We start from the raw sequence: 18,945 nt of genomic DNA on the forward strand, positions 1-18,945 counted from the left end.
AAAAAAATTAAAATAAATCACGGCAGGGTCCTCTCTCTTTTGACATATGTTGATTTGTAAAGTGCACAGTGAATTAATTAATCAGGATTGGTGCTTTGGGAAACTACATCATCACAATTGACAGGCAAAGGAAGGAGTTAACAGGAAGGGGTGACCCAGTGACTTGTATATTCTGCAATTCTCATAAATGATATGCAAAAAATTATGAAGATAATTCATGATCCATGCTATTGTAGCTTACAGCTGTAATAAACAGTGCATAGCCATCAGCAGCAAGCAGCAACAACAAAAGAGCTAAAAACATCAGACCAGACAGAAATCTATTTTCTAGATTAAATTGTCTTAACTCCTGGAAGAAAAATATGAAACAAACAAGGAAAAAACCATGTAAGTGTAATCCCAGGACAAGTTATTTCCCTGTTAATAATTTGCGGCCAGCTTATTACAAAATGAAGTGTGATATTAGGCAAGGCTTATTTTAGCCAATGTGTTTGGCTGAACATAGTAAGGTTATCTCCAGGCAAAGGCTTATCATCTGCTAAAAAGAGAATGGCACTCCAAGCCTAAATATATTTACTTTGGAAGAGGACCCATTTATTTAAGTGGAATGTGCTACCACATAATGGTTTTAGGTTTATGGTGTAAAGGTACAATGTTATGCTGCAGTTAATGTGGGTTGACCTGCCTTAGGGAAGTGGCGTAAGTGCTACTCTGCTGGTAGAGACAGAGTTGTCAGTAGAATAACACTGCTGGCAGAAGGCAGCCCTGTATAGGGAAACTTTTTAAGGTTTAATGCTTTATTACGTTTTTATATATGCTAGAAGCCGCCCAGAGTGGCCGGGGCAATCCAGTCAGATGGGCAGGGTACAAATTAACAACAACAACAACAACAACAACAACAACAACAACAACAACAACATGGCAATGGGACTCTTGTGGTATTCCAGCAGCAACAACAAAAAACCCTCTTGTTGGCATATATATTCTGCTGGGGAAGTAATGGCAACAGAGCCAGCATAACCCAGGTGGGGATGTGAGTGCGTCATGGGCATAATGTAGTTATGTCACATCCTTCATTGCAACAACACATTCACACTGACTGCACAACTTTGCACCACAAGGGCTGGTGTAGTAATTTCCTTCCCATGGAGATTAGTGGGAGGGGATTTTATTTTTTTAATTGTGCCCAATTCCTTCCTTGACAACAGAGTTTAGAATGCGATGTCACTCAGCACCTCAAGCAGGGCCCCGTGTGCACTATACATTTAAAAGAATACCATGCCACTGTAAACAGCCAAGGAGGACCAAATGAGCAGGCAGTAGCTGCGGCCTGAGGCTGAAGCGGACCTTCCAGCAGCGGCGGCTCCAGGCCTGGGCGGAGCTTGGCGCGGCTCCCTCCCTTTCCCGCCGGCGCCTCCCCGGTTCCTCCTCCTCCTGAGGCTGGAGGAGGCGGTGCCACAGCGGTGTTTCCTAGCCGAAGCGCCCGCCGCCTGCTCACTCGCTGGCCGCCCGCAGCTTCAGCTCCGTCTCGCTGTGTCTCTCGGCTGGAGCCCGACGAGATGGTGTTGCCCGACGAGAAGTGCGCCGCCGCCGGCGGGGTGTACCGGGCGCCCCCGGACCTGGCTCGGGAGGCGCATGTGCCTTCCTTGGAAAAGTACCGGGAGCTTTACAGCCGCTCGGTGGAGGAGCCGCAGGGTGAGTGAAGAGGAGTCAGGCCCCAGCGCGGCGCGAGGTTCCCGGGCAAGCTTCAAATGCAGCCTCCAGGCCCGTTGCCGCTCGCTGGCCGCCGTGCCAAGGGCGGGGAGGGGGGAGGAGGAGGCTTGGCAGGACATGCCCTGTGCGCGGGGGAAAGCGGCCGCCGTGTGCGAAGTTTCCCAAGGGCGACTTGCACTTGGTCCGGGTCCACATCTTCTCCTTCCTTCCTCGTGGGCTTGCATGGCTCTCTCTCCTCCACGCCCTTTCCGACTCGGCGCCAGTTCCTTGTTGATCTGCGCCGCTGGTCGGCCTGCAGCTTTTAGAGGAGCCCCTCGGGGCCTTGTGCCCTTGCGTGCCCCGGTGGCGGGTACCCTCTGGACGGGCTGCTCAGGTTGCTTGCTCCATTCGGGAGCCTCCGGGTAGTAACAGGTGTGGCGGCAACCGACGCATCTCCCTGCTCGTCTTACTTTGCCCGGGTGGTTCCCCCACCCCCACCCCGCCAATGTGCACGCGGTGGGGCAGCCTTCGTGGGCACCCCAACCTCAAGTCAAGGCTGTTGCATGCTAATGCTCGCAAGCATTAGCGTCGTGGTAGCTACAGTTTCCGCAAAGATACAAGGCAGAGTCCTCCTCTGCTGTTGAACTTCTATGGGAGACTGAAGCAAGGGATGCGTCTACTCTAAGCTCAATACTTGGGAGGCCAGGGGTCCTGTGTTGTAAGAAAGCGACTGTGTTACTTGGAAGACAGTACTGTATTAGTAGTTTGGGTGATGCCCAACTGTGTACATGAGTTTTTCTTGTAAATTCCTAGAGCTTTGCTACTGCTTTTGCAAGCATGCCAAGCTCAGCAGACTTTTCCCTTGTGGAAATGTGCTGCTCTGAGGTAACATTGCTTGCTAATTCAGTCAGGGATATGTGCTAAATGCACAACACCTGGGCTAATTTCCCCCCTAATATGATCAATGGATAGATGTTACACACGTTTAAGCCCTCTGTGAGTAGTGGAAGAAGGTAGTAATATTATTGCAATTTGGCGCTCTCTGTGTGTGTGTGAGAGAGAGAGAGAAAGAGAGAGCGCAGGATTGATTTGTGAGGCCTGGGTTGCATGGGATATATGGCACTCTCCTAGTGTTGTCTAGGGACTGGTTTTCCTTTGGATTCCAGAATTGTGGTACCGGTAGTAGTTTGACAGACGAGGCAAACAACATTTGAGTTTTATCTGTAGAGGAAAAATCATTGGGAAAATGATAGTATCACCATGTCATCTGGGTAGATTGTGTTGTATAGCAATAACTTCTGCAGTACTTCCCTTCTTCGCTGCCAACTGAGGTTGGGTTTAGGCAGCCTGTTTACTGAGGATTCATGTTGGGGTTTTTTGCATAAAGTTTGTGAGGAAGTTATGCAACGGAAAATTCATTCTGATTTGTTTGCTGGAAGGTTATCTGACATTGTGCCAAGCAGTTGTTATCTCACACTTTACAGTGCAATTCCCCATCACTTTCCTTACTGCAATAAATCCACTCCCCAGCCCTATTGCACAATCGAAATTGTCCATTGCTCCATCTAGCTCACTATTGTCTACACTGACTGGCAGCTGCTTTCCATGAATTCTGATAGGAGTCTCTTCCAGCCCTAACTGGAGATGCCAGGGACTGAACCTGAGACCTTTCACATGCATGTATGCCCTACCACTGAGCTGTGGCCCTTTGCATTTAGCATTTGGCAATCTGGATTGCTGAAATTGTGAATCAGACCACAGAACTGCATCTCTGTTCTCATAGATGCAAATGCATGCTTGTTAGGGCAAGTTCTAGCCAGTATGGCACTTTTGCTTCCTATTGGGGAGTTCAACAGGATGACCAGTTCAACAGGATGCATACATGTGAAAATGTCTGGTCAGATTGGGCAAGTTGGGTAGCTGACACAAATTTGGATAAAGAATGATGCTGCATTCTGACCTTGCTTTATTATCCCAAGCCTCTTACTTGAATGCTTATTACAAGACTTCTAACACTGGAGAGAGAGAGAGAAATTCTTTCTATCCCTTTGAGTTCTGTGGGTATAAAGTTGCCAGTGTTTAGGGAGTACTGAAGTTTTATAGCAATATGAAATACAGTATTGTAGTGCTGATTTAGTGGAGAACAAGTGAACCAGTGGTGAGCAGTAAAAAGGATGGGTGCAATTTATATTTGTACAATTTGGAGTAATTATTATTTCTAGGAGGCTCTTGCTGGAAGTGGTCTACCTAGATGGCTGTTGTCTTTTCATTGTTTTATGTAGATACAATAATTATGCTTTTGTTAAAGAAGTCACAACTTCAGATGTGCTCAGCTGCATGGTTACAGGAGTGTACTTTAAAAAGGCAAATAGGGGCTGACGGGAAGTGTCTTAGCTCAGTGGTAAAGAATCTGCTTTGCATGCAGTATGTTTTAGGTTCAATCCCTGACTGGGAAAAACATCCCACCTGAAACCCTGGAGATCAACTGCCAATCAGTATAGGAAATACTGTTCTGGACAGATCAATGGTTTGACTTTCTATAAGGCAGCTTCCAAGATAGTGTGGACAATTGATCTAAAATTTACTGGGTTGAAGTGCTCGAAACAAAATAAAAAAAATCCTTCCACTAGCACCTTAGAGACCAACTAAGTTTGTCATTAGTATGAGCTTTCATGTGCATGCACACTTCTTCAGATACATGGAAACAGAAGTTACCAGACCCTTATATATAGTCAGAGGGTGGGGAGGGGTATTACTCAGAAGGGTGGTTGAAGTGCTGTCTGTTTATGCCTCAGGCACCCAGGTATATTCAAAGAAGTAGTGTTTGGCAGGTTTCCATATGTGACATTTCTCTAACCTTCAGCATGAGGAAGTATCAGTGGCCCTTTGTGTCATTAGTACAGAAGTTGTGGTATACTGTGCCAAGATACAATCTAATGTATCAGTGCTGCTCTTGTGTAAATTTTGTGTATATTTCTCAAGCTGACACAGACAGTGTTGGGGTGTGTTTCTAGTGGCTGTGAAAGACACTTTATTTAATCAGGATTTTATTGGACATTATTTTTGGTCACAAACTAGCTTGATTTTTTTGTATTTGAAATTTCCAGCCTTGTATCAGCTTTGAAGGCTAACAGATTTACTGTACTGTATATGAAATAAGTTTTTGTCAACTAAAACATGTTTCTCCCATACCCCGTAAGGCACCCAAAGGTTGAGAGGTTTTTCTTGTAACAAACTAACAAGGCTAGCCCTTTGGAGTGTGGGGATGTTTCAAGTATTTCTGCATTAAAACAGAAAAAGTCTTGTCTAAAGCAGGCATCCCCAAACTTTGGCCCTCCAGATGTTTTGGACTACAGTCCCCATCTTCCCCAACCACTCGTCCTGTTAGCTAGGGATCATGGGAGTTGTAGGCCAAAACATCTGGAGGACCGCAGTTTGGGGATGCCTGGTCTAACATAGATCCATTAAGTAATAGAGTTTTCTGGTAATAATTTCCAGAGAAGTAGCTGTGTTCATCTTTTGCATTAAAACCAGGGCAGTCTCGAGCAGGTCGTGCGCCCTGGCGCTGAGGGGCAGAGATCGCTCCGGTGGCCCCGCCCTCGCAGGGCGCAGCATGGTTTCCACACGGCTTCGCTGCGCGGCGCCCTGCCTACCGGCCTGGCGCCCTGGTGCACCGCACCACCGGGGGTCTACCTAGAGCCGGCCCTGATTAAAACCAAGAGTCTTGTGACACCTTAAAGACTAAGCAGTTCATTCCGGCATAATTTTATATGGACTACTAGTCCATTTTTCCAGATGCTAAAAGTGCTATCCTTGGTTACATGTATGCATATGTGGGGTTTGGGGGGTATATGGTGAGGAGGAGGAATTGTAAAGTGAAGTAACAGAAAACATAAATGCAGAAAAAAAAATCTGATAAGTAATTAACAATGGCAATTCATGAAACAGTCGCTGATAAACAGATGCCCACATATCTGTCAGCCAATTAGCATGTGTAGTATGTGAGAAATCCATCGTCATGGTTCAGTCCTCAAGTGATGGCATTAAACCTCTTGATATATTGTAATCTAGCAGTCTCACCCGCAGTTTTCTTTTGAAGTTTCTCTACTTCAAGGTCGCCGCTTTAGTCTCTTGCAGAGTGTCCTGAGAGGGTGGAATGTATCTTCTCCTGACTTCCCTATATTGCTATTTCTGGTGCCAGGGTGTTGTTTTTTTGAATGGAGACTGTGCTGCTTGCCATGCAGAATGCAAAAGGGGATTGGTGGCAGATGATGGCCCGTATCACTTTGGAAGATGGGCGAGTTAGTGAACCTCAGGTGCTGAGGATGGCATTATTAAATTCTGCATGAGAATTGCCAGAGTAGCACAATCCTATGCATATTAATCAGAAATAAGTTCCAATTATTTTCAGTGGGGTTTACTTCCAGGAAATTGTAGGATTTCAGCCTAAGTCTTTTCCCCTAAATAAAACCAGTTGAGCATCTGCCTTGTGGTCATGGGCGTAGCCAGAATTTTTGTTAGAGGAGCAGGCAGGCCTTTTGTTTTTTGGGGGGGCAGAACCTCAGTTTGCTATGTATTTTATTGATTTTTATTGATTTAGGGGGGCAGCTGCCCCTCCTTGCCCCCCCTTGCCTACGTACATGCTTGTGTTGGTACCTTAAATCATATAGAATGGTCTTAAGTTTGAATGTGGTGTTTTATTTATTTATCTTTTTTATCTTGCAGAATTTTGGGGAGACATTGCCAAAGAATTTTACTGGAGGAGCCAACATACTGGACCATTTCTGCAGTACAACTTTGATGTCACAAAAGGGAAAATCTTTATTGAATGGATGAAAGGGGCTACAACCAACATTTGCTACAATCTATTGGACAGAAATGTCTACGAGAATAAACTTGGGGACAAAATAGCTTTTTACTGGTAACATTCTTATTTCAATCAAGGAAGCCCTCCGGTAAACATAGAATTAAGAAAATTGCTGTGGTATTATCGTGTGTTGGCAGCCGAGTATAGAGACAGCAGACATAAATCACAGAGAATGAGGATTGTGTCGTTAGAGCAGTGTTGGTGAACCCAAAACCCTCCAGATGCTTTTGGACTCCAAATCCCATCAGCCCCAGCCAGCACGGTCGGGGGATCAAGCATTATGGGAGCTGTAGTCCCCTAACATCTGGAAGTCCACAGTTTCGACATCCCTGCATTAGTGTGAGTGTGACTGGGGAAAAGCCTACAAGGCACACAAGTTTAAAAGGGTTAATTTTAGGTTTGGTTTTTTTTTAAAAAAATACTTGGTACAGCCTTTGCCAGATTAATGCCCTCTAGTTGACTGTTTCATTTGGGAGTTATACCATGGTGCTTTTTAAATGCTAGCTGTCTCCCACCCATGAACAGAGCCTGACATTGTGAAGTTTTAGATGCCTGATTGAAGTGCAGAAATTCTAAGGTGAGATATGGCATTTGATGCAGGAAGTATTCACCGTATAACAGATGCCTCATCCAGGAAGTGCACCATGTCTTATGGTCAACTCCATTAGCATTCACGATACCTCTCCGCTTTGTGCCTTTTCCAAGGAGACTCATAAATGTGATGTCATTTCCCCCCCTTTGCATACTAGCGCTCAGTCTGTTCTTGTGCCAAGGGACACTAATGCAATTTATTTCCTTTCTGAGACAGTTCTAGTTCCTTATTTCTTTAATTAGCTCTTACACCCTTTACTGGCCAACGGAAAAGTCAGAATTCACTCCACATTTCCTATCTATGTTACTAGGAAGAAAGACACACTGATCTTCCTGGGACGGTACTCCTAAGCAAGTGTTCTGGGCTTGCAGCTGTAGTAATATTAGTGCTTTAGATGCAGGCCTTTATCTTCTGAATGTGCTTCATGGTTCAAGTGGTGTTGTGCCTTTGGTTTGGTCACATTGTTTTCTGACTATCCTAGGATCAATGTGGGGGCTATAAACAGGCTGTAAAAATACATATTTCGTTAAGGAATTAGGTGAAGTTTCAGAATCTGGATTTCATAGCTTTTCCAGTGTTACTGTCAGGCATTCATTTGTGAGCTTATATTGCATGTATGTTGCTGTACTTGGTTGTAGGCTGCAGAGAATTTCCCTGATGTCCCTTCTGATTTTGTTGTGCCACCTTAGTGAATCTCTAGGAGGAGTTTCCTTTGCATTTTTGTAAGAGATTCTGCACCACCCTGTGTTACATTGTGAACATCTGTGCCTGAACTTGATGGTGTAACTTCCTTAGATAGGCATTTTACTGAGATCTGCCAGTGTTAATATTCTTGACATTCTGCTCACTGTGGGCCATTGCAGATGCTGTGAAAAGGGTGAGACAGATACATACTGTTTGATGCTCTTAGAGGAGCAATGTGATAAATAGCATACAGATCTGGATCAGACTGCAGGATTTCACTCTTCTCTATTCCCCACCCTCTCCCTAGAGTTCAAATTTGGGCTCCTGGGCCTAATTGCAGTTGACTGTTCTGTCAGCAACAATGTGATTTGACCTTTGAGTTAACCAAGAGTGGCACTTAACCAGGATCTGAAGTCAGCTTCGAGATGGTTTCTGATCATGAATGAAATAGGCATACTGGTTAATGCTTACCTGGTAACTGTCAATATTGATATATGGCTGTTATGTTAGGCCAGTAAGCAGGAATTCACTCTCAGTCGGTAGAGCATGAGACTCTTAATCTCATGGTCATGGGTTCAAGCTACACATTGGACAGAAGATTCCTGCATTGTTGGGGGTTGGACTAGATGACCCTCGGGCCCCTTCCCACTCTACAATTCTATGATGCTATAAGAGTTAAGGGAAAGGAACATGAAATCCTATAGGCTGCCCTGATGGTCACTGACATTAATTATGCAGCAGCCCTGTGAAGCAAAGCACTGTTAGACTTTAGTGCAGGTAAAGGGAAGTTACTGTATTGCTAGCAGTTGGGTTTTTTTTAATTGTTTGGCCTGGTTAGAGATCAAGCATCAAGCATCTTTCTTGAACTTCTTATTGCTTCCAAGAGGAAATGAATGAAATAGTAACCCTTTTCAGTCCAGGGGCTGCGTTCCATATGGGGAACCTCCCAGAGGTCACATGTCCGTGAGGATCAGGCCAGAGGCAAAAAGCACGTGGAGCAACAGATGCTGCTCTTAAGTAGACCAAAACAATGAAAAGGTAAACAACCATGAAGTGCAAATATTTAAATGTATATGCACCAACAACCTTCACATATACAAAGAAATTAAAAAATGTGTACAAAATCTCATGTTCAAAGTCTTAAAGTGCAATAATTTGTTAACTATATTCTGTTTTGTTTCTCCAATTTGATGTTTTGTAAACCTCATTGTTTTGCTTTCTGTTTGGGGACTGCACTTTTGTGTCCCAGATTTTTGCCTGCCATTACAACAAAGACAATGGCAGCAATTCCTGTCCTCCTGTATCAGGGATGGGGAACTGGCTCTGTCTGGATCTTTATCTCCACACGCCCTTATGGTCCCCCATGTGACAAGTGGGCAGGAATGCATATACCAGAGCATATTTCTATTCTTTTTCTTTTTTAAAAAAGAATGTTTCCCTTTACTTCTAACTCATGAAGTTGAAAAGATATGAGTTTGAAGCCTTGGTGATGATAAAAGAGCTTCCAAAGCATGAAAGCACTCTGGTTGCATATGGGCAAGCAGTAACATTTGTCCCTATGGCTTTTAAGTTAGACTGAGGTTCTCTTTCTCTGGTAGGTAAGGAGATAAAATGCCTTTATCTGGAGGGAAATCCCAGAAAGGGCCACATTTGAGATGCAATCTGACATCTACCGTGTTTCTCATATTTTAAGTCATCCCTACAAAATAAGCCATGGCAGGATTTTCCTGAGTTGAAGAAATATAAGACATACCCCAAAAATAAGCCGTAGTGGTGGGAGCAGGTCTGGATGGCGCCATGGAAGAGGAAGATGCCTGTCAGCGCCCGGAACCGGCTGCTGCTGCCCCTCCAAAATGCCCAGCAGCATGCACCGCGCCAAGCGCTGACCCGGCGGTGGGACTGGCAAGAGCCACAGCGGCCGCCGCTCCAAGCCCCGACCCAGTGGCGGGACTGGCAAGAGCCGCAGCGCGTGCTGCTCCAAGCCCTGACCCGGCGGCGGGACGCAGCAAGAGCCGCAGTGTGCGCTGCTCCGAGCCCCGACCCGGCGGCGGGACCCGGCAAGAGCCGCAGCGTGCGCCGCGTGAAGCCCCGACCCGGCGGGACCCAGCACCGTGCCCTGCTGAAGCGCCGACAACGTGCCCAGCAGCGCAGCAGCAGCCAGTTCCGGGCGCTGAGCCGCGACAGGAAGAGGAGGGACGCAGCGGGACACAGCAACAACAACAAAAAACACCCGGCCGACCCTTCATTGGCCGCTGCGGCTGCCACTCGCTGGTCCCTCCTGGAGCTCCTTTGCGAAGAGGCTGCCCCACCGGAGCTTTGAACTGCTGCGCGCGGAGGCAGCAGTGGCGGTGAGTCTCGCTGGGAGCTCGGCGCCAAGCAGGAGCGAGTGAAGAAAGCCCCGAGCTTGAGCGTGCTGCGGCTCTTGCTGCGTCCCGCCGCCGCGTCAGGGCTTGGAGCAGTGCGCGCTGCAGGTCTTGCCGGTCCCGCCGCTGGGTTGGCGCTTGGCGCTGGTGCTGCTCCAAGCCCCGACCCGGCGGCGGGACGCAGCAAGAGCCGCAGCGCGCGCTGCTCTGAGCCCCGACCCGGCGGCGGGACGCAGCAAGAGCCGCAGCGCGCGCCGCGTGAAGCCCCGACCCGGCGGGACCCAGCAGCGTGCCCTGCTGAAGCGCCGACAACGCGCCCAGCAGCGCAGCAGCAGCTAGTTCCGGGCGCCGAGCCGCGACAGGGGAGGTACCATACTGTAATTTTTTTAAAAAAAATAAGACACCCCCTGAAAATAAGCCATAGGCTTATTTTCTTGAGTAAAAAAAATTATAAGACGTGTCTTATAATATGAGAAACACGGTAAGATAAGGATTTATGTTGGAGCGTAAATCTGGAGCTCTGTGGGAAAGCAAATTCTATTCTTTCACAAAACTTGAAAGTTCACAACTCCTGTGTTTGTATGTGGGGTTGGTGCATTCCAGTTCACCAAACCAACATGTAGACCAGGCACCCCCAAACTTCGGCCCTCCAGATGTTTTGGACTACAATTCCCATCTTCCCCGACCACTGGTCCTGTTAGCTAGGGATCATGGGAGTTGTAGGCCAAAACATCTGGAGGGCTGCAGTTTGGGGATGCCTGATGTAGACCTTATGCCTTTTCAGATCCCTTTTTAAGGGTTGCTGTTTGCCCTGCAAACACAGAAAGATATTGCAGAGAAGATGGTTCTTTGGTTCAGTCTGGACAATAAGTGAAACACCAGTGAACAGCCTCGCATTCCTGTTTTTTAAAAAATAAAATGAAAGCATGAATAACTAATAAGTAGTAGAGTGAGGGGAGGGGAGGACACTTCCTGCCACTTATACATACAAAATTGCCCATCCCAAGCTGCTATCCTACAAGTGTTACATGGTGCAAGAGGTGAGGTTGGGCAAATGTTGTCGAACTGGAAACTCCACAATGTATTTTTGAGGTCGCATTTGAAATTTGGCCTGTAGCACTCCTATTGTCACGATGAGATTAGAGGTTGGGTTTTCTTCAGTATTTTCCAGAGTTCATATTGACTTGCTTTTCACATCACACCAAGCCAAGCCATGGCTTGGTGCAAGCACAGGAGTGTACATGCTCCTGGAGAGGAGTCTGTCGCCATTTCACTCCTTCCCAGTCTTTTGCTACACCCTACTAATTCATAGTTTGGCTTAGTGTGTGGTCTAAACATGGGTTTGTGGTTTAGCTCTCTACAGACTAACCATTCGTTGCAAGCATGAGGTGTAAACCATGAGCCAAGTTATTTTGTTAGTTAAATGAGCTGTAAACCATGCTGAATAAAAAGCAAAACGTTTACATGGAATCGTCTGTTTGTTTCATTTCAATAATCCATGCCAAATAATGGACTTTAGTTGAGACCTGATATTGACCTGATCCTTTGAACAGTGTGTAAAATTGAATTTCAGTATTCCTTGTTTTGTTTTGTATATTAAGTCCTGGTTCAGCCTGAAAAGAAAGTGCTGCTTCCTGGTGTGTATGGCATTTATTTATTATATAAGCAATGTGGCATTCTAGCTCTCTTATGTTAGTTACACTTTTAAGTTTGTGCTTTGAACTCTAACAATAGCTTTAACTGAGGTTACAGTGAGTCTTTCCCGATAGCCTGAGTTGATAGGCATTATGAGCATCGGATGTACAATGTCCATATGAGGTGCAACAATAGAGGTGTCTGGCATATGGATGTTTTTAGGTGTAGGTTTGTTGGTTGATCTCCACTATAAAATACTGTCACCTGCTAGGCAATATAGATGCATTTTTAAAGAAAAAAAACACCAAACAGGTTCAATGGATCAATGTGTGGGTCTTAAACCCACCACTTTCTGATGCTAGGGCGCATGAGAGGAAAGTAGATTATGTCCTAAATGTGTGGCCACTGCTAAAAATCTAGCAAATTTCCCCTGATTTTCTGTAACATTTAGTGCAACTTGTGTCCTGACATTAGTGTTGTGTACTTTGCCTGCTACTGCTGTTGGCTGTCTGTCTAGGTGAGAGCTGCGCTTAGGAAAAACAGCAAACTTTGAAACCAGTTATGAATGAGTGAAACTAAATGGGACACTTCTGATTCCATTTCATTATTACACTGCCTTACAATTTTGGTAGTGTTGGAATAGTGCCGACATCATTGTGGTATCAATAATACACAAAGAGTGGTGGATGGAGACTTGGTACATTTTCTTGGTACATTATGCGTGAATGCCTATTTGCCTTCCTGCTGGCTTGTTGCTGCTTCCTTCTGAGCCACCCGAACAAGACCAAACAGTGGCTGTGTTTTACTTCCTTGCCACAGGATATTACAGATACTGCATTAGAAAACCTTGATTTGACTCTTTCTGCCTTTTCCTAGCCCCTCCCATCTTTTGCCAAATCTTCTAAAGAGTTTTGCTAACCGCCTTGGACTGCTTTTCAAATAGTTTTCTGCAGTACAGCTGCAGCATTGGCCCATTGTCTCTGCCTTCTAAAGATTTGGCTTTTTTTGCATGTGTCAACAGGACGCAAGAAAGATAATACCATTGTTTTGCTCTGGGATGACATTTCATCTGTTCTGAAGTAGAAATATAACCTGCAACTTTTAATTTATGTGTTTGGCATATATTAGCTGTCTTAAGAATTCTAATTCTTGCAAGATCTCATTTCATAAATTGTATTTCATCCACAAAGAAAGCTGCCAAGACTAAAATTGAGTAAGAAGCCAGCCTGACTAATGTAATAAGCTTGGGAGCATAGATGTCTCATATACTAATTAAATTGGAGCTCCAATTCAATTTCTAGAAGCATGTACATGGTGTTTGTGAAAGAACCTTCCTACTGAAGAACTTCTTTAAAAGGCCACATGGCTAACTGAACATTGTATTGCTGTGGGGTGCTATAATTGAGAATGGATGTAACAACAAGCAGTTGGTGTTGATCTTTTGTGGTATTGAGAAGTTGTATATTCTTACATCCATGCGCTAGCGCACTGTTAGTCTGCTAACATGAATGGTTATGCCTGATCACAATTTGCAAGAACACACCTGGGGAGAATCCCTTCCTTATTCGCAGGGAGCTTATTCACAGTGTATATGTTTGGCTAAGCCATTTTGAAATGAATGGGAATTGCACAAGATTGCAACAAATTGCTTCGGCAACTCCCATTCATTTATTAGTGCAGTGGTACGTCGGGTTACAAACACTTCGGGTTACAGACTCTGCTAACCCAGAAGTAGTACCTCGGGTTAAGAACTTTACCCCAGGATGAGAACAGAAATCACGCACCAGTGGCGCGGTGGCAGTGGGAGGCCCCATTAACTAAAGTGGTATCTTAGGTTAAGAACTGTTTCAGGTTAAGAACGGACCTCCCGAATGAATTAAGTTTGTAACCAGAGATACCACTGTACCAGCAAATGATTTTACAGCATCTGCAGATGGTAGGTAGAGCAATGGCGGTGGGGAAAAGAATAAACAGGCTGATGTTGAAGCTGTTCTGAACTTGTAAGAGTTCACAAAAATGGTTTTGTCCTTGGTCCGTAGAAGCACACTGATTTTAAAAAATGTTGATGTTGTTGAGTTCTTGGTTCTGCTTATTTAAAAGAAACGCCAAATCGCAGTAAATGCCTTCAAAGCTGGTGTACTGTGGCAGGCCAGTGCATGATGTACAGTGGTGCCTCGCTTAACGAATGCCCTGCTTAACGAAATTTCCGCTTAACGAAATGATTTTTCGAGCGGAGCTCGCCTCGCTAGACGAATGCGTTTTACGAAAAATTCGTCTAGCGAATCGCGGTTTCCCATAGGAATGCATTGAAATTCAATTAATGCGTTCGTATGGGCAAAAAAATTCAATGCATTCCTATGGGATTCGCTAGACGAATTTTTTCGCTATAAGAAAAGACCCGTGGAACGAATTAATTTCGTCTAGTTGTGTGTACTGTTGTGTGTCTGAAAAACCCTAAACCCTCTTATGGGCAGTCTTGGAGCAGTTGAGGGTATTTCACATCTTTTATTATTGCTAAATCTTGAGGGTTAAAAATGTGGTCAGAGTCCCATATTCTTACAGAGAGCTGGTTTTTCCAAGCATTTTTGAGCTCCCTATATTGAGGTTGGTGAGTCTGTTAACTGTGTTGCCAGAGTGACTGAAACCACCTGCACAGATATATGGCTATGATGGTGCAGGTTTCATTATATAACTCTGGGGTGATTTGTTGTTGCTCCACCTGTTGTCCCAAAGCATAAGATTAGTGCAATTTTTTTTTAACCATCTACTTGATTTGTGTCTGTGACAGATTTTATATGTTGTTGTGCTATTGCTGAGTTGGTTTTTTAAAATTGATTTCTGGTTTTATTGAGTTGCATAGTGTGTTAATTTTACTGTGTATGTTGCTCAGAGAATATCTTTTTATTAGGCTGCTCATAAATTGAATAAAATAAATGAATATAAATTGGAGGTATAAGTTGTATGCCTATAGAAGTTTGGAAATCACCCGGAAGGCTCACACACAGCCCAGATAGATCATATGTGACACTGTGCAAAACTGAATTGCACTTATGAAGTGAAATTTGTTTTTCTTAATGGTAGATATTTAACTCAGAAGTTAAAAAGAAGGGACATTTTGCACTGCAGTGTGTTGTTTTAGCCATGTTCATTTTCAGCATATTGAGTGGATTGAGAATTCCCTATGATAAACCACATATAAACATCCATATGCAAGAGGGTGCTTGGAGGAGTGGTAGAAATCCACTTTGTACTGCAGAACAGTTCTGGGATCTTAGGCCAGATGTGGAGGACTTCTGCACTCATGTTCTGGAGCCATTTTGGAACATTGCCTCTATGTTCCATCTGGGCTATGGGAGATGGTCTCTCTTGGGAAATATGCAAACTTCCACCTACAATTATGTTGCTTGTAGAGAAGTAAAAAATTTTTGCTCCTACTGGTGATAAGTTCCTGTACAACTAATAGACCTGGACAGAATACATATGCATGAGTCTACCATGATGGACAACTCTCTTGTGCTGTTGTATACATTTTGGGAAACTGGGAGGGTTCTTGAAAAAGCTGTTTCCCCAACATCAGTGGCCCCGTTCAATATTATGCGATAGAAAGTGGTTAAATTGTAGGTCAATGAGGGTTGGGCAGAAAAACAGAGTGCAATTTGCTTAAAAGCTTCAGGCAGTTCTTTGGGACTGTAAACTGTCAGTGCCCCAGGATTGCTTTTACAGTAATTAAACAAATGGTCTTATGTTGTGATGAGCTGAATCTTAATGTAAAGATGGTGAACACTAAGCAGTGGTTGTATATTGTTGCTAAAATTTTACCATAAGGAGGCTGTTTCATATTGTAAAAAGTGTTGATGAGAAGTGGCATGCGATTGCACATAAAAAATGGCTGGTGACATGTGGCAGTCTTTGGAACTATGCTACAATGTGCTGCTGCATATTAAATGGCTTGCTTCTTGGAGCCCTCTCCTTGTGGTTGCATTTCAAATGGCTGCTGTGCCTGATGTTTATTTTATTTCCTTTCACAAAATGTATATCTCTCTTGATGCAATCATGTCGATCATTGGGGCTCAGTTTTTGTCTATGTAGCATATTATTATAATATTTATATCCCACATTTTTCGCTGACAGGGACTCAAGGTGGCTTACAGATAAAATAGAAACAGCTAAAATAGGACAAAAATAATTAAAAAGCAGTTAAATATTCTATAAACACACATGTGTGTGTGATGTATCAAAACATACAGAGACAATTTACCCTTTTCGCTACTTTTTTGCTAATGTATCATGTTAGTGGTTTTCAGCTTTCTGAGTCGTCAAACCCACCAACTTAATTTCTCATCACATATTCGTAAGGTAGAGCAGCTGTTTCTGTTGAGACCAACCTAGTGTCCCAATATTGAGTCTCAACCTGCCAGTTGGGGGAATTTTTCTGCATTGTTACTCTGAAGTTACTGAAAGATATACTGTATCTGGCAACTTTGTTGTTTAGTCGTTTAGTCGTGTCCGACTCTTCGTGACCCCATGGACCATAGCACGCCAGGCACTCCTGTCTTGCACTGCCTCCCTCAGTTTGGTCAAACTCATGTTCGTAGCTTCGAGAACACTGTCCAACCATCTTGTCCTCTGTCGTCCCCTTCTCCTAGTGCCCTCAATCTTTCCCAACATCAGGGTCTTTTCCAAGGATTCTTCTCTTCTCATGAGGTGGCCAAAGTATTGGAGCCTCAGCTTCACGATCTGTCCTTCCAGGGAGCACTCAGGGCTGATTTCCTTAAGAATGGATAGGTTTGATCTTCTAGCAGTCCATGGCAACTAGGAGTTTGCAATTTGTTTTTCCCTGCAATGCCTTGAGCCTCGGCCAGGATAGCTGGCAGGAGTGCACTAATGTTTAGGATAGTTTCCTAAACAAGTTAGAGTTTTCTCTGGTACCTTTCTTTAAAAATAGGTATCCCAAAACAGGCCTACTGTATTAGCACAGTACTATGTAAGAACTACAGTATAGTATGTTAAAAAACAAACAAAGAATCTATAACTATGCTGGCATTTTTCTTGTGTATTAAAATGTGTCATTTATTCAAAACTAAAACATACTATGTAACACCCAGCAGATGGGCTGGCTAAACGTATGCACTGCCCTTGTTTAAGCTCCAGTGTTTTGGAAAATGGACAGATGAGCGGAATAGTGGACAGATGAGTCTTGCAATAGCCTCTGATTAAAAAGTAATGTGTGCTGGATTTTTTTTTTGCTGAAGTCCCAACAGGAAAACCCCCAAAACGCTTTTGTATCAGGTGCCATCTAAGACTATTAGCAGGAGTGCCAGGGGATGGGGGAGTGCCGTAATGCATATTTTGCAATCACTTGGTGGTTGAGCCAGTGCTGCCTCTTAGGCAGTTACAAGTCATTGTGCAATGGTATCCTTTTCACACAATGTGGTTGGCAGTTCATAATGTTTAAACAATCGTTATTCTTCCTTGTTTAAGTCGGTGCAACTATAGGTATTTCTCAGTGACACCTACTACTTGATTTTTCCTGATTTTGGGACACACAGCTTGAACAGACTTGGTCTTGAGGTCGACAGTGGAAACAACATTTTTGGCTATCTTATTTGGTCTCTCCAATAAGATTTACGATGAAGTAGTAGACCTTTATGGTTCGATGGGCTGGCTCCAGAGGCTGGTAAAAATGAGGGAACAGCCCTAGAGTGGTTTAACTCTTGGCTTATCTATGGAAAATTATGTCATAGAATCATACAGTTGTAGACTTGGAAGGGAGCTCAAGAGTCAATCAGTCCAACATCCTGCAGTGCAGGAATACTGCCCATAGCCATCCCTGGGTAGACTTGAACAACTAACCTTCCGGTTAACAGCCAGACCCACTGACCCACTGCACTAGTTGGGGGAGAGGATGTTTCAGATCCTGGGAAGCCAGCCTGTGGCATTTCCTCATCAAGTAATTCTTTTTACATTTTTGTTTAACATTGTATAAAGCTGTTGGGATAAAACATCCAGAGTTCTGTGGTGCTGTTAGTATGCTGGTGGTAACCAGCTCTTATTATTAATATTTTTAATTTTTCAACCAATCTGGAGTATCAGTTTTGAGCTCAATTCTTAAAAGGATAAGTGGCAGTTAAGCATTTATGGGGAGGATAGTGCCAAATGTGGGAACCACTGCAGAAAAAGCCTTATCTGAAGTCATCGCCCACCTTACCATTCAAGGTGGTGGCACCTGAAGGACCTCTGAATATTACCTTACTGAATGAGCAGCCAGTCGATGTAGGAGCAGGTGGGTTACATGCAAATAACCAGCAGTGTAGATGCTGTGTAGAACTGGATTTGAATGTTGACAAATGTCTCTGCTTACCAAGATGTCTGTGTGCAGTAACTTCCTCCATGTTGCCACAAACTATTTCTGTGTAATTGTGTTCACCACCTCACAGCCCTGGCCGATAAGTCTGGTGTGCATACAGATGTTTCTCTCTTTGGCGTTGTTGCCATGTGGCTTAGACTTCAGGTGACCTCTAGTCTGCCTGCTGTTTTATGTGGAGCAATCCTTAGTGTAGCCGTAATCTGCATACAGTGGTACCTCTACTTACAAATAACTCTACTTACGAATGTTTCTACTTACAAATGGAGCTCCGTCCGCCATCTTGGATGCAGTTTAGATAGGATTTTTTCTACTTACGAATTTTTAGATAGGGTTGCTTCGACTTACGATTTTTTTTCTCCCAGTGCATTCCTATGGGATTCGACTTACATTTTTTTTCTACTTACAAATGTGCGTTTGGAACGCATTAAATTCGTAAGTAGAGGTACCACTGTATATGGTTTTAGCAAGAGTGTGTACTTAGCAAAGTAAAACAGGTGTAGGTGTATTTGCTCAATATATGGGGGGGTGGTGTTCACCAAGTGTACATACTGAAGAAGTCTTATCTTCTCATACCGGTAGTTACTCTTGCTAACTGTGGAGCTTGTGCCAACTCAGAAATAGAAAACAGGTCTTTCTACCACAGCTGGATGGGAATGGACTTTCTCTAAAACACTTTTAGTAAAAAAAATTCCTTCCTTCAAAAGAGATCTCAATGTTTGCTGTGTTCTGAACATGTTTGTTTAAT

At 44.1% G+C, this 18,945-nt stretch overlaps 1 protein-coding gene across 2 annotated transcripts in view; it reads left to right on the top strand.

The window, feature by feature from the left end:
* Positions 1-1,464: 1,464 nt before the first annotated feature.
* ACSS2 (acyl-CoA synthetase short chain family member 2) overlaps positions 1,465-18,945 on the top strand; it is a 57,131-nt gene continuing 39,650 nt past the window's right edge. For both annotated transcript variants that reach the window (XM_035121372.2, XM_035121371.2), the window contains exons 1-2: positions 1,465-1,695; positions 6,418-6,613. In XM_035121372.2, the coding sequence (XP_034977263.2) occupies positions 1,560-1,695; positions 6,418-6,613 (332 nt within the window). In that variant the 5' untranslated portion in view covers positions 1,465-1,559. The remainder of the gene's footprint in view (positions 1,696-6,417; positions 6,614-18,945) is intronic.

This window comes from Zootoca vivipara, chromosome 7 (genome assembly GCF_963506605.1).
Source record: "Zootoca vivipara chromosome 7, rZooViv1.1, whole genome shotgun sequence".
NCBI classification, from domain to species: domain Eukaryota; kingdom Metazoa; phylum Chordata; class Lepidosauria; order Squamata; family Lacertidae; genus Zootoca; species Zootoca vivipara.